We start from the raw sequence: 15,394 nt of genomic DNA, 5'->3' as shown, positions 1-15,394 counted from the left end.
CCACATCACCGCCCATACTCCAGACTAGGCACAACAACCGGCCCATACTTGACCGGCTGGCCATAGACGCCCTCGTTCTGGACCATGAACTCGATGCTGATGCTCAGGCGGCCGCTGCCGTGGCCCGGGTTTGCTTGGCCGAAGGTGCCCATTACTCTATGCGGGAGAAGAGGGAGTGGTTAGCTTCGGTCGCACTCGAGCAGGGCTTGCGGCGGCTGACGATGCGGAAGAAGGGGAGGAATCACACTCACATCTCCGGATCGAAAACACACCCAACCCCATAGTTCCGTCGCCCCATCAACCGTTTCCACTCCCGCGGTCGCCCATCCACATCCACAGCGAAGATCTCCATCATATCTTCCTTTGTATCCGAGACTTGGTGGTTGCTCCTGTGGCCGTTGGCGGGGATATAGAGCGGCCTGTTGTTGTGCAGCAGCCGCAGGACGTACGAAGGGGGCGGCACGTTGACGATTGAGGAGGAGATGATCTGGTACATTGTTTTGTGGTCGGAGGGGCGGGAGGGGTCGTGGACGAGGCCGGCGCCGCAGAGATTGACGTCTGTGAAGAGGTCAGAGGCCTGGCGGGCTATGCGGAGGGGTTATGGGGAAGGGAAATGAGGAATGCTAGCTTACCACCGGAGATGAAGGTCATGCGGAGAGACTTATTGTGTGCTATTCCCTGCAGTGTACGGATGAGATAGGTGCGCTCGAGGTCCTATTGCCATCGTCAGTTCATCGCCATGCAATTAATAGGGATACGCAACGGAAGAAGCCCACCTTGCTCTCGTGTGTCCACTGGTCCCTCAACTCATCCAGCACGTCGATCTCGCCAAACGGACTCAATATCCCGCTCATAAGGCCCGACTTGCCGACCGCTTTCTTGACAGAGCTGAACCCCCCTCCAACAACCTCTTTCGCGCCAACCACGCCCGCAACGCTGCTTGTCACCTTGCCCAGCATGTTAAATGTCCCTGTTACCGCCTTCTTGCCCGTTGTGATCGTGTTCGCGAAATGTTCCATGCTCTCCAGCCGCGGATACACGACTGGCACCGGGATGAGCCAGAGGCAGTGCTGAACGCTGGGCGGCAGCATTGCGATCTTCGGGAAGAGGCCCTGGTATGTCGGACCCGCCATAACCTGGTGCGCGTTCCGCTCAGACCGGCAGTCTGGCCCAACAACGACCACAGAAGGGCCAAGGTATTTGAGGAAGTGCCAGCCGGTGCCCGTGATGGTAAAGAGGTCGGTGTCATTGCTGACGTTGCGCAGGATTTCGAGCGTGGTGTGGTGCTGGAAGAGCAAATACATCTCTATGCCTATGCGGCCGATGTTTTTGAACATGTTCGAGAATTGCATGTATTCCGGGTAGGAACCATAGCCGTCGAAGCTGCTTGTGCGTCAGCTGACCATTCTTTACTAGTTGTAACCCGCTTCAAATTAAGACTTACATATCATGATCATCCAGTGTCAAAACGTGCGGTATCTGCGCAAACGCTTCTCGCAACAGCGGCTGGTCAAAATGGCTAGTATAGTAATGGAAGTAAGCATGAGATACGTCTTCTTCGTGCTTGGCCGTCCACGGCGCGTTCTTGCGGTTCTCCTTGCCACTCATGGCTGTCCATTGCTTCAGCAGCGGTATCTCTTTCCACAGCCGGTCCGCGTAGATCTGGTCACCGAGGCCGAGCTGGCAGTGAAAGCCTCCAACTTCGATGTGCTTCTGGAGGACGTCTTTCCACATGAAGCCGACACCACCGAGCTTTTGACGGTCATTAGCGTTGACGTTGAGGGCGAAGTCGTTGCCGGAGTGGGTAATGAAGCGCCAGTTTGTTTGGTGTCTTCCGGCAACGAGAAACTCATAGCGTGTGCAGCCGAGATGAGAAGTGATTGCATAAGTCCACTTGGCCTCGTGGTCATCTTCCATCCTCAAATCGACGTCATATCTATAGAACAACCACCGCTGATGGCTGAATATGGGGTTTGCCTTCAGTTGTCGTGGGTTCGGCGACAGGTCTACGCTCTGGTGGATGTGAATCGTTGGTGGTTGCGGGGCATCCGTAACAAGGAGGATCGAGCCAAGCCAGAGACCTCTCTCAAGATCCATGTTGGTGTATCTTAGGTAGGGTCCGAAGTAGACACCGTTTGTCGGCGCGATCTTATACATGTCGACACCCGCTACTGGTGGAGGTCCAGTGAAGGCTCCGGCTGTAGGACTCGACAATCCAGCCATGCCGACCATACTCTCGGGATACGTGGCTTGCTGTGGCGGAAATCCTGGAGATGCCAGCGGCTTCCCGCTGAAAGTGCCCAGGCCTGGTGACGTCAAGGGATTGACAAAGGTCCCCGTCGGAGACAGAGGTTCGCTCAAGTTCAGGGGTGTCGGACCTTTCGGGAACTCCCATTGCGTGGACTGTGTCGGCAGGTGGATATAGTAGTAGTGTCCGGAGTTGGGGTCTAAGTGAGCGATCCAGCCCTCTGGTAGCGGTGGCGGAGATGCTGGTCCGGGCCCTGGGCCCATTGAATCCGTAGGCTGAGTCTGAATTGGCGCCAGCCCAGTCTGTGGTGACGTGACAGATATCGAAAGGTTAGGCGGTTGCTGCTGCTGCTGCTGCTGGTATTGGTCGTTCGCAAACGCCGGGTGATGCTGGAGGTTTGCGTCAGCGACAAGAGCAGCTCCTGCCAGCGTGTTGGGAAGTTGCGAGTTCGCGCTCCCATTCCGCTTCTCATTCGGATGGCCCTGGGCGTTTGCTGCTCCCTGTCCTGCTTTGGAAGCCGAGTGGTGTAGGCTGTGGTAAGCAGGAGGAGCTTCTTCTTGCAAGTTCATACGGTGCATGTCCTGCTCCAGTGGATGCGCGGGGGCGGTCTGCGGTGGTCCAGTGGTTTGTGGCTGGAAAGGTAGGTTCTGAGGAGCTTGCGGAGCTTGCGGAGGACCGCTACTGCTATGAACTTCATCTGGTCCGCGGTAAACAGCTGGTGGCCCGTATGGATTGCTCCCTGGCTGCTCAGTAGGTGTCCATGGTCGCGCTGGAGGCTGCTGCTGGTTCTGTTGCTGCTGCGCGGGTGGACTAGCTCCGGGCCGGGGCTGTTGGTTCGCATAAGGCTGCGCACGCTGAGCAGCAGCCGCATTCTGCGTTTGAAATGTGTTTAGGGTCGATGGTCCTGCGATGCCAGCTGCTGCGTAACGCGCTTCAATACCACCACCAGGGGGCCCTATGATTGGCGTCTCGGGCGGCGGAGGCGAACCCCGTTGTGCTCTGGTCGTCGATGTGGATGCGGTCGAGCTTAGGCGGTTGACGCCGGCGGGATTCGGGATCTTCAGCCCAGGACCTGTAGACTCAGCTCCACTGGTCGGAGGCCAATATTGCTGGTGATATTCCGGATACGGATTCGTGTTGACATCGCCGGCGGCGGCGGTGCCGCTAGCGTTCGAGATAGAGCCACCCGGCCGTTGCGGCGCTCGCTGGAACAATTCATCGTTGTCAGACACATCTGAACCCTGCGAGTCCGGTCGAGGTTTCGGGGTGTCGCCACGCCTCTCTCCCAGACGAGCGGTGATCGGAACTCCTTCGACTGTCCGTGCAGGTGCTGTCCCATAGTTTGATACCGTAGGTCGGTTTGGATCATCGGCGGTAAACCGCGCACGAGGTGAGCCTTCGGGCCTTGTTGCGCTTGATCTACGCCTGCGACCCTCGACGCGCTCCAGCTCAGGCGTCGAGTTCTTTGCATTTCTTTCTCGTTCTGAGAGCGGTATGTAGACATTGCGCCCAGCGGCTGCTTGCTGTCGAAGTCGATCATCCGGATAAGGTAGTGGGGCGGTTGGTGGGGGGCTCGCGGCTGGCATAGGGAACGACGGTAGAGGCGGAGGCCGTGAAATGCCCTCTGCTCCGCTTCCTGCTGAACCACCACGAGGCGGTGGAGAGGCTGAGTCCAGCTTGTTGATTCTCAAAGGGCCAACTGTGGGAGTGTCGGGACCGGCGTTGGAGGGCTTCGCGAGGAACATCTCCTCGTCAGGACGCCCCTGTCGCCTGGACGGGTCCATGGTGATGTCGCGTGCGGCCGTTAGGCGGAAAGGGCAGTCCGCAGAGTGAAGTTGGAACTGGCGATGCTCAGGCAGGAGCGATACGGAGGAAGGGTCGGAGGAAACGGGGGGGAGGGGGGTCAGGCTATGCGCGGATCACAGCAGAGGAAGCTCACGAAGCTCAAGGCGCAGGAGCAAAGAAGATGGAATGAGGCCCGGCTACCTAGCAGGCTATGTCTACGCCGAAGCACCAGAAAGATTACTGTACCCGTTTGCAGCAAGGTAAGCGGCCGAATATCAGGCCCAGGTTGTGACGTGGTGCTGGTGTTGAGCGCTCGGCCAATCAGCCGCCTCACTACGCTACGCGCGCGCATCCGCGCCGAGTTCACTATTGCGTCTCCCTTCATTTCTCTTTCTCTCGATACAACCCGACAGGTTTGTTCGGGGCCAATCTGCTGTGGATGTCTGATTGAGGCATGTTCGACACGACTGTACTCCAGATCAGGAAGACCCACAGACAGATGGGCACGTCTCGCGAGTGACAGCCACGGGCCGGTTGTGTCATGGCGCGCGATTGTCTCGACGTCCACCTCACGGCAGCGGCATCCTCTGAACCCGAACCAGAACCATGCCTCTGGAGACGGGTGCCCGAGCTTGACGGTCAATGGCCTTCGAAGCTTGCGGAACCGCAGCAGCGCAAGTCCCGGCGGTTTTAATTTGAGAGCCACAGCCTGGCTGTCTTGGCGCCTCCAAGCATTCTTACCTTATCCTCGACCTGGCCCTGGTTTCTGGGACGAACCCCATCCTTCAAGATCCAAAGATATCGGGATACGAGGGCTTGCCCAACCTCCGCAGCCTTGCGTTGCACGTTTTGAGCACTAGAGGGCAAGTTGGCGCACTTGCTGGCATAGAGCTAAGCCAACAAGGTGAGCCATGCCGCCAGTCGACACCGTGCAGAGTGCGGCTGAAGACAGGGCTGAAAGCCATCCCGCACCGCTATCTATCCCCTCTCACCCCATGTCTTGCTCTCAGAGTCTTCGTCTTCTCCAGGTCTTGTTTTTCTTGCTGCTTCTCGTCGCATTGAGTCCTTTCTCGAATCCTTAGGCTATTTCGGCGTTTGTCAATCCCTCGTGGACAGGCGCCCGCTTGCATCACCGTCCACCAAGTACTTCGAGCTGTACGGATTGCAAAATGTATCAAAACCCAGGGATGGCGCCATGCCCTACCCCGGCTCCCAGCATGCCTCCTCCACCCTATTCTGCGACTCCTCAAGGCCTACCCACGCCGCAAACTCCCGCACCAATGTATACCCAAGCGCCGCCAACTGCCAGTGGCTATCCTCAAGAGAAGCAACAGCTGCCACCGACGATGCCTCAGCAGCCGATGGGCTATCCTCAGCAACAACAGCCCATGATGATGACTCCGCAACAGCAACAGCAGGTCCAGCAGATGCTTCAGCAAATGCCGCCTCAGAAGCTTGAGATGTTGCAGCAGATGCTCCCACCACAGCAGCAGTTCCAGCAGCAGTTCCAGCAGCAGTTCCAGCAACAGCAGCAGCAACAGCAACAGCCCTACGGCATGGGTTCCATGATGCCACCAACACCCATGAGCCCACCCATGGCCATGCCGATAAACAACATGCAGAATCCCGCCAAGCCGACCCCGTTCCCTGGCGCAAACCCCAACCACAAGCAAGACGAAAAGCACACCGGCAAAGTCCAACGGTTCCTCGGCGATACGCTCGTCGGCCGCTTCGCCCGCGCCTCCGTCCAAACCGCCTCCTCAACCTTCAAAATGCCCACCGCACTATCTCCCTGGGGTGACAACAACCCAGTCACGATGCCCAACGTTCGATACCGCGACGCCGTACTCTTCACAACCTTCGCCTTCGTCGGCGCACCCCTGATCGAAGGTGCGGACAGTCTCGTAACCGACATGTTCGGCGCAGACAGCTTCGTCAGTGAGATCGTGTCGTCCGGCGCCACGGCCCTAACCGGGACCGGGGTCGGGAGCACGCTGCTCAAGTACGGCGTCTTCCAGATCGTCGAGCAGGCTATCGACAAGGGCATCATCGAGCACATGCTGCCGGAGGAAGAGAAGATGATACAGACGCTCAACGTCAAGAGCTTGCAGGTGGGCATCAAGCACAAGCTCATGGGCGTGGATGCCGATATCCGCTTCGCGGGGATATACCCCAGCAGTGACCAGAAGGCGTGCGAGAAGGGCTGGTTCTGTCCGTACCTCTTCTCGTCCTCCCGCACGCCGCTCGTGCCCCGCGCCAACGATTTCGCCGTTGCGCAGTTCTTCGGTCCGTTTCTCGGTGGTGAGTCCGACCTCTCTTTGACTACCTCCCTGCTCCCTCCCCCAATTCAACCCAATTGAGCACCCACACTAACCAATGCCAGCCGACTACGCCCTCGCCCACAAACTCCTCGCCGAAACCCCACACGTCCTCTCCCTCTGCGACGCGAACCCGCAGACCAACATCGGCACGAACCGCCTGCTGATCCTCTTCACCGCCATCTCCCCTTTCCGTGCAAACATGTGGTCCACGTCCCGACGCCCGGGGTGCGGCACCCTAGTCTTCCACCTCTTCGACGGCTGTCCCGCTCTCGTGCTGCCCGTAACCAGCCGCGCCCCCATCACGGCATGGAGTCCCTGGACGCTCTCCCAAATGCGCCATTCAGCGCGGAACAATCCGCTGTACGGGCAGCAGGGCTTTGTCGGGCAGTGGGGGAGCGGCGGGTACAGGCCGGACTGGCAGCATGAGCAGCTGTGTGAGTGGCTGGATGGGCTGGTTAGTCTGCAGCATGTCGAGCCGAAGGTGCAGGGGTGCTATGCGGATGTGTTGGGGAGGGCGGTCAGTTTGATCATCAATGGGGCGCTGGCGCTCGAGAATGCGCCGAAGGGCGTCTTGGGGAAGGTGGATCCGGAGAGGGCGGGGATTGTGTGTTTCAGGTATTGAGGGGGCGTGAAGTGTTTGGGGAGCGAGGCGCATGCGGGCTTGGGGAGTTTAAGGAAGGGTCGGGAGATATCCTGGGACGGCGCAAGGCGTTTGTTGTTGCTGTTTTTCCTGGCTCGCTTTTACTCGTGCCGGATTTTGAGAATGATTTCGCTGGTAAACAGAGCAGGCGCGGCGGCCCTGTGGGAAATTTTCTCAGTTCTTGCTTTTTGCGGTCACGACGCGGACGAATGTTTCGGCGAAGAGAACTTGGAGCATGTTTCGCAGGCTAAGGAGCGATCAAGACGTTCCGGTATCTCTACGAGAGCGTAGCGCAGGCAGAGTATCGATAGATAGAAATCTTGCGTGTCACACGCTCTAAGATTAAATGGTAGGTGAGAGGGACGCTGACCTCGCTGCAGTCTTTCTATGCTCTTGAAATTACCATTGCTGTAGTAAAGTCTCAAAATTTCTTGCTAGCGTTTTCTCTTGTCCGTTTGTCTATATGAACGCGTAGTCATTCCACTGATCGCGAAGTTGCAGGGATGGAAAGCCGCATTAGCATCCCGAGTAACTCTAATCCGCTTCTCGCCGTACACCCCCCATATCTGAGAGTTTGCACGAAGACGATGTAGGCGCCCTCTGGCAGGAGTGGAGAGTGAAAGCCAGTGCATGCATTAGGAGAGACTGGTTGTTCCTGTCATCCGATGAAGGTTGGTTTAGAGCATTCTGGCCGCATGCATGCCTTTTCTTTCGGGGCGATATCACCGTTCGGGCCTGGGACGGTTCGAAAGATAGTGTCTCGTGAGCCGATTAGGTCGTATAGAGTTGCAGATCCTGGATACTCAGAATAAATCTAAGAGTAGGGATGTTTTCCGGAGTAGTCCTCTACGTGGAAGCGCACCATCCGCTTCCACTTTTACCGCTGGCCATGTGCTGCCGCTATATGTCAAATTGCTAGGCGCTATCCAGCACTGCACATTTTTGGTGCCGCAGCTTCCTCGGTGCTCATATACGATCCGGATTATCTGCCATTCGAGGATGGTTTTTAGAAGTCCAGTACCAGAGCCCACACCAAAGCGATTTCCAATATTCCAGAGACTGCAATCGCTTCGGACAACAGCGAACGGGAGAAGCTGCTGGTGGCCAAAACTCTTCGCCCCTCCAGTGAACGGATGTGGCTATATTTCGAAACTAGTCGCTTTCTGCTCAACCCTCTTCTTTCTGCTCATCCATCTCGACTACCCCAAACCCCACCATCAGCGACAGACTGCATCCCCTACATCCCACCACCACCAAGCCAGTCTTCTCCTCTTTCTCCAGCTCCGTCTCAGTGACTGTGAATCCACGCGCCTGTCCGCAGCGACAAGACCGATACCAGATTTGCTCGTTGTCGTCGTATTCCAGATCGTCCAAGTCCACAGTCTCCAGCCCTACAGCCGCCCCGTCAAGCCCTTCCCCGCCCGTCTGGGATGCACTCTTTGGAGACAACGAAAGTTCGCGGTCATGTTCGCGGCGGAGAGTAGGATCGGAGAGGACTTTGAATGCTAGTGTAATCTGGTCTACGGTTGGTCTCAGGGTTGACTGCGCGGCAGGCGACTGGCGAGGCGAGGGAGCTGGAGTAGGTAGGCCGGTGGCTTTGTCGGGATGGTGCATTAGGAGGGCGCGGCGGTAGGCGAGCTTAACATCTTGAACTGTGAGATGCTGGCCGTTGGTGGTGCTGGGGAGGCCGAGGGTGCGGTAGTGGTTGGGTGGGCTCATTGTGCGTTTGCGGGCGCACTGGATGCTACCACAGTACTACCGGGATGGGCTGTCGGCCTCCTAGCTTGGCGTGGTAGCTGAACAGTCTAGGATTGGCATAATCCAGCAGATTTAGGAAGACTCATGAGGAGCCACTGAGAGAGCGGACGGTTTGAGCGAATGTCGAGTCGCGGGACGAGGACTATGAGATGACTCGAACGGTTGGCGCGGCACTTCTGCAGAGAAGATGAAAAGTAGAGTCAAGACTAGAGAAGAACGACACTAATGGAAACGGACTTGACTTCTTAAAGTGGTAGAGAGAAATTCTAAAATTCACCTCAGTCGTATCTTCAACCCACAGCCTATCAGCACGTGACGCGCGATAGCGGCACACGAATTTGACATTAGCATTTCCGCCGCGCAACGGCAACGTCTGCATACAACACCCAGCATGGCACCCAGCTACGATAACCTGCCGGTCGACGAAGACTATGATGACGAGGAAATCGACTTCTCGGATCTGCACGAGCAGTATGAGGTCCGGATGGAAGAGGGTCTCGATGCCTTCGTGGTGATTGATGGCCTCCCCGTCGTGCCTGAAGACAGCCGGCAAAAGCTCGTCAAGTTCCTATTGCGCAAGCTCAACACTGTGGGAAAAGCCAGCGAGAGTGGGGTGTTCATGCCGCTGAACGACCAGGCTATGACAGAGGGGTATGTTGAGGAAATCCGCGGAGCACGCGCACTGCTTACCGTGCAACAGCTTCGCCTTCGTCGAGTTCGGATCCGCAGAACAAGCCGCCGCCGCTGTGAAAGCCCTTCATGGAACGCCCCTGGACAAGAGGCACACCATCGCCGTCAACAAGCTCACGGACATTGACCGCTATGGCCGCGAAGGCAGGATCGACGAGGAGTATCAACCGCCACATATCGAAGACTTTCACGAGAAGGAGCACCTACGGTCATGGCTCGGTGATTATGATGCGCGTGACCAGATTGTCATGTACCGGGGCGAAAAGGTGGGCGTGTTTTGGAACGAGAAGGAAGATGCGCCTGAGCCGGTGGTGGATCGAGATCACTGGACAGACTTTTTCGTACAGTGGTCGCCGGCGGGAACATACCTGACATCACTACACGCGCAAGGTGTTCAGCTATGGGGAGGCAAGTCATGGAGCAGGCAAAAGAGGTTCGGGCATCCAGGAGTGAACCTGGTGGACTTTTCGCCGAACGAGAAGTACATCACCACCTGGTCCCACCGGCCGATCCAAATCGACGAAAACCATCCTGCCCCTGGACTGTCGCTGGAAGAAGACGGAAAGAACTACATCATCTGGGACTTAGCAACAGGAAAGCCGCTTCGCTCATTCGTTACCCTTGACGTACCAAACGCAAGTGTCGATGAGCAGGGCAACCCGGTAAAGAAGAAGATGCAGTGGCCAACGTTCAAGTGGTCGGCAGACGACAAGTACGTCGCGCGGATGACGCAGGGCCAATCCATCTCCGTCTATGAGCTGCCAAGGATGAACCTGCTGGACAAGACTTCCATCAAGATTGAGGGGGTCATGGACTTTGAATGGGCACCGGCAACACCCCACAGAGCTGACATCAAGGCCTACGAACAGCTTTTCTGCTACTGGACGCCTGAACTTGGGAGCAACCCGGCCAAGGTCGGCCTGATGAGCATACCCTCGAAGGAAATTGTCCGGACGCGGAACCTGTTTAACGTCTCAGATGCAAAGCTCCACTGGCAATCAGACGCTGCTTATGTGTGCGTCAAAGTTGATCGGCATTCGAAGTCGAAAAAGTCCCTCGCCACCAACCTAGAAATCTTCCGTGTTCGGGAAAAGGGCGTGCCGGTAGAAGTTGTCGACTCGCTTAAAGACACCGTCATCAATTTTGCATGGGAGCCCAAGGGAGACCGCTTCGTTCTTATCACCGCCGGCGAGATCCCCGCAGGAGCCCCTGTGCCACCCAAGACCGCAGTCTCCTTCTTCTGCCCTGAGAAGGCAAAGGGCAACGTCGTAGGTAACTTCAAGCACATCCGCACTATCGACAAGAAGAACAGCAATGCCATCTACTGGTCGCCTAAGGGCCGGTTCGTAGTCGTTGCCACGCTACAGTCGCAGCAGAGCTATGATTTGGACTTCTGGGACCTGGACTTTGAGGGTGAGAAGGATGAGAAGGACAAGGACCTCACAGCGAATCTGATGCTCATGGCTACTGCGGAACACTATGGTGTCACGGACATTGAGTGGGATCCTACAGGTCGCTACGTAGCAACCGTTGCCAGTTTCTTCAGACATCAGGTTAGTCGTCGTATGGTCCAATTTCCATTCACGTTCATGCTACTGACTTTGAAACGCAGATGGAAAACGGCTACCACCTGTACGACTTCAAGGGCACCCTCCTTCGCGAAGAGCACATTGAGCGCTTCAAGCAGTGGCTATGGCGGCCGCGCCCACCAACCCTCCTGTCGAAGGAGGAGCAGAAGAAGATCCGGAAGAACCTGCGCGAGTACTCCAAGGTCTTCGAAGAGCAGGACCAGATCAAGCGAGATGCGGGCAACAGGCAGGTGGTCGAGGCTCGCCGCCGGCTGCTCGAGGAATGGCGTGCATGGCGCGCGCATGTTATCGAGTTGCTGCGGGAAGAGGGCGCCGAGGATGCGGTACCGCTGCCGGAGAAGGGCGAAGGCGAGGCGCTGGATGATGAGAAGGAGGCTGAGGAGGTGGAGGAGATAGTCGAGGAGATTGTCGAGGAGACTGAGGAGGTTGTTGCATAGATGCCGGCTTAGTGTTTGATGTCCGACTGAGGATAGCTAGCCATGCATCGGTGCAGCTCGTGCTGGACTTGATTTGGCATGGAACGGTCCAAACATGGCTACAAACTACTCTATTGCGAATCAAGATGTCTCTTTTTGCATGAATCATGTCTCTGCCAGTGAAGCAAGTTAGTCGGTAATGGCCTACTGCCGATCCAGACAACCATTCGCAGCAACTCTCAGACTACGCCACAAGCGCTACCATGCACTGTTTCCTAGGATGGCTCGTCTATAGCCGCTGTTCTAGACATGCGATGGTGATGATGGAGAGGTTCTCAGGCATGAACGTTGATTCGCTTGGTGGTGAACCAGTCGGTGACCAGCCACCATGTCTGTTGGCTCTCCCGAGACAGGGCGACAGGCCGACATTCAAGAAGAACAGCTCACAGCAGAAGGCAGCATCCCCCCTCCACACCTTTGAACCGTCCCGTGGACCCATCGCAGGATTCGAACTCGCCCAGGATACCCGCAGCCATGGACAGCGTCGGCAGCTGCTGATTCGTGCGCTTTGCTTCCTGTAGCCGCCCTCCTCCCTCCACCACACCTCTGGACCTGCCGTGGATGCAGTCCGGCATACCCACCTCACAACATGTTGGGCAGCTCTACTGAACGTAGACGCCGCAAGAAAGACTCCGACCGTGACCGCGACCGCGACCGCGACCGAGACAGACCTGAGTCCAAAGATAAAGAGCGCCGCCGCTCTACACGCAAGCACCGCTCGTCGTCCAAAGAGAGGGATCGTGACACAAGCACCCGGGAACGACCGCGGGCGCCGCAGTCTTCGTCGTCGCAATCACACTCCTCCTCGAGCCGCAAAATGTCTGTGGCCATCGTTCCGGAGATGGAGCGCCGTGCCTCCACTGCTTCGCCAGGCGCTTCGAAGACGAGCCTCCCGTATCCGACCTTCTCGAAGGCACACAGCAAGGAAGCTGTAGGGAGCAGGGAGGAGCCGGTCATGCCGGGCATTTCGCTGTATACACCAGATCCGACAGATCTCGGTCACGACAAGCAGGGCCAGCATAGTGGCGAGAAGGTCGATAGTTACACTGCGCCTCGTGGAGCTGCTCCACCGAGCCCGCCTCTGACTGCTGCGGACCCGGATTTTGGGAGGTCCAGCAGCGTCAGGAGCACGCGACGAGCGGCAGCGACTGCCACGGGAGAGAGCGATGCAACTCAGAGAAGCCCCAGTGACGGATTGCGGACCTCCACACCGAAGCAGTCAACGTCCCGGTCAAGTTTGCGCCAGACCACAGTCACCGACGAAGGATCCTTTATCTCGGTTGAAACAGAATCTACACAACCCAGCACAGTACTATCAGACTCGCAGCCAAAGGTCATAGTAGTCGACAGCAGAACTCTAAGTCCCAACGGCCGCCCGCCAGGTCGATCTGTTTCAGGCACATCTCAGCGGACCCAATCCACCACTGATTCCGATGCTACCTCCGTCGCTCCGGAGAGGAAAGCGACACGACAGCGTCCTTCGTACCCCTTAAACCGCGAGTGCTCTCCGCTGTCTGCAGTAGACTCGTCACCGCGCACACCAACCCCTCAAGAACCTAACTTCCCGCATCATGTAACGGACCGCAAGGAAACGCCAATGGTGGAGGTCTTTGTGTCAAACGATGAATTTAGACCCCAATCTGTGCAGTCAACAAGGACAGATGCACCTCCTCCCCCTCCTCCCCCGCCGCCACCCCCTCCTCAGGTCTCCACAGCTGATGTACCTCGAGTCGACTATTTGCTGCAGAACGGAGGCCTTCCACATCTCGTTCCAAAAAACCTGCTCGCAGTTGTCGGCCAGAATTCTCCGGTTCTTACGTATCAAACCTACGCTTCTCCGCGTATGCAAGGTCCTCAGATCCAACACGCGCATGGCATCTTCTCTCAGTTCAACACTCTGCTTGATGACTACTCGCGTGTGATATCGAAGAACGGCTCGCTGGCAGTTGCCACAGGCTATCGATCGGTAGCACGGCGATTGCTCGACCGCCTCGAACATGTCTTTGCTCGGAATATCTCGTCCGAGAAATGTGACTGCATCATGTGTCGGTCGAACCCTCAGTATCAAGACATTCAAGGTGAAGAGACTGGTGTGAGCTGGGGCGAGGTGCTGGAATATGTTTCCGGCCGTCGCGAGCTCCCTCCATGGCCACCCTTCTCCTTGACTATGCAGGAGGCTGGCCTGGGCATATCCGGAACTGGACGCGAGGCGCCAATGCAGAAGCTTGACGTGGACGTTCCAGAGGAGTACCGTGAGCACTATCTCCGCCAGAGCAAGAAGACCAAGCAAGCCGTGCAGAGTTGGCTCGCCGCTCAACCCGAAGAAGCCGCAACACCTCCGCAGGAAGTCGACGATGAGACGCTCACCTTTGCAATCCTCACGCACCTCGAACCACGCCAGCGCCAGCTTTTCACCGCCTTGATGAAAGGCTTGTCCATCCTCCCCGGCTCCCGCGCCCCGACCCCGCAACCCACCCAACCCAACTCCGACCTCCTCGCCCGCACAGCCATCGCCCTGCAGCGCCTCTACCACCTCGGCGCCCGCCCCCGCGACCCCGAGTGCACCATCTTCCTCCTCAAGAACCCCGAGCTCCACGCCGTCCTCGCGACCCTCGCCGCCGTCAGCGCCAGCGAATGGGAGATCCTCGTCTCCGGCCGCTTCGACGGCTTCCTCTGGTCCGGCGCCGAGCCCTCTGGCGTTCTGCCGCAGGGCTTCACAACCACTACCCCTTTCTCACGCGGGCCCTCTAGAGGCCCCACGCCCGCCTCCCGCACCACGACGCCTTTCAGCATGAACGGCCCACAGAGCCGCGGCCCGACGCCGTTCAGCCCGTTCCTGCACCAGCACCGGAACAGCACGACGCCGTTTCCGCCCTCCCGTGGCCCGACCCCGGGCTTCGGCGCCCCGGTCCAGCTGGACGAGGAGACGGAGATCGCGGTCCTGGCGGAGGTGGAGCGCGAGATCTATCTCGGGATGGAAGCGCTCGAAGACGCCTTCGAAGTCCTGCACACCAAAGCCGAAGCCGTTCGCAAAGCTCTGCGGGACCGGTCCGGCGGGCTCGCGGCCGCCGCACAGGCGCGTCGCGGGAGCATGGGCGGCGCGGAGGAGTATGTCGGCGTCAGGATGGGCACGCCGGCGAGCGGGTTTGGTGGCTGGGGAGGCGGCTGGGAGAGCGAGACGGATGATGGGATTGGGGAGGGGAGCGAGCTCGCGCCGGATGATTCGGCGAGTAATATCAGCTTTAACCGTCGGAGGAGGCCGGGGAGGAAGAAGGAGAGGAGGACTCCAGCCCCGGTTGAGGAGGAGGATGAGGGAGATTATGCGGAGGGGGAGGGCGGGGAGAGTGAGAACACGGAGGGGGAGGAGGGTGGGGTTGCGCCGAGGAGGCGGTGAGGGGGCTGTGGGAGATGAGAATGCAGAGGGTTGATCTTGATGATGGTTTGGATGGCGATGATTCCCCAAGGCAATTTTTCCATCTCTCAAAGCTGTTTCCGGTAATGCTGGACGTAGCGGAGAAGGGTGTTTGGCGTAAGCGGCTGGCTGGATGCCGCGTTTCAAAATGCGGAATTCAAGGATTCCTTAGTGACAGAATGGATGTCGGAAAGATGCATGGAATCGGGTATGCAGCGCTGATCAGAGTATCTAGTAGGCGCTTTCGTTGCCTTAGGTTTGGCAGTCAGGTTATTGCTTGTCGTTCAAATAGCTAGCTGGCTAGCTTCGACACTCAGACATATTGCTGGTGCCCTTTACTTTGCTATGTGGTGAACAGAAACAAATTGTAAGGAAGAGACTGATCTTGCAGCAACACCACGGTCCCCACGGAATCAATGACTCGCCGCAATCGAAGGGTTAGAACTGTTCCTGTTCTGCTCCTTTCGAAAGACAG

General features: G+C 57.7%; 5 protein-coding genes across 5 annotated transcripts; 3 read left to right on the top strand and 2 right to left on the bottom strand.

The window, feature by feature from the left end:
- Positions 1 to 5: 5 nt before the first annotated feature.
- On the bottom strand, positions 6 to 4,032 carry W97_04255 (uncharacterized protein; the record flags this gene model as incomplete). The annotated part of the gene is made up of 6 exons (XM_007782147.1): positions 6 to 156; positions 252 to 558; positions 633 to 714; positions 777 to 1,383; positions 1,445 to 3,681; positions 3,751 to 4,032. The coding sequence occupies 6 exons, from the start codon at positions 4,030 to 4,032 to the stop codon at positions 6 to 8; spliced, it is 3,666 nt and encodes a 1,221-aa protein (XP_007780337.1).
- A 1,281-nt stretch (positions 4,033 to 5,313) lies between these two features.
- W97_04254 (uncharacterized protein) lies at positions 5,314 to 6,976 on the top strand (the record flags this gene model as incomplete). The annotated part of the gene is made up of 2 exons (XM_007782146.1): positions 5,314 to 6,334; positions 6,417 to 6,976. 2 exons carry the CDS (start codon positions 5,314 to 5,316, stop codon positions 6,974 to 6,976), a joined length of 1,581 nt encoding a protein of 526 aa, XP_007780336.1.
- Positions 6,977 to 8,161: 1,185 nt separating this feature from the next.
- On the bottom strand, positions 8,162 to 8,713 carry W97_04253 (uncharacterized protein; the record flags this gene model as incomplete). Its single annotated transcript, XM_007782145.1, has 1 exon — positions 8,162 to 8,713. The coding sequence occupies one exon, from the start codon at positions 8,711 to 8,713 to the stop codon at positions 8,162 to 8,164; it is 552 nt and encodes a 183-aa protein (XP_007780335.1).
- Positions 8,714 to 9,143: 430 nt separating this feature from the next.
- W97_04252 (eukaryotic translation initiation factor 3 subunit B) lies at positions 9,144 to 11,468 on the top strand (the record flags this gene model as incomplete). The annotated part of the gene is made up of 3 exons (XM_007782144.1): positions 9,144 to 9,403; positions 9,453 to 10,995; positions 11,055 to 11,468. The coding sequence occupies 3 exons, from the start codon at positions 9,144 to 9,146 to the stop codon at positions 11,466 to 11,468; spliced, it is 2,217 nt and encodes a 738-aa protein (XP_007780334.1).
- A 628-nt stretch (positions 11,469 to 12,096) lies between these two features.
- On the top strand, positions 12,097 to 14,901 carry W97_04251 (uncharacterized protein; the record flags this gene model as incomplete). Its single annotated transcript, XM_007782143.1, has 1 exon — positions 12,097 to 14,901. One exon carries the CDS (start codon positions 12,097 to 12,099, stop codon positions 14,899 to 14,901), a length of 2,805 nt encoding a protein of 934 aa, XP_007780333.1.
- Positions 14,902 to 15,394: the final 493 nt, after the last annotated feature.

Source organism: Coniosporium apollinis (assembly GCF_000281105.1).
Source record: "Coniosporium apollinis CBS 100218 chromosome Unknown supercont1.18, whole genome shotgun sequence".
Lineage (NCBI taxonomy): Eukaryota > Fungi > Ascomycota > Dothideomycetes > Coniosporium > Coniosporium apollinis.
Note: the sequence above shows the minus strand (reverse complement) of the source record. Positions and strands in the feature narration are given on the sequence as shown.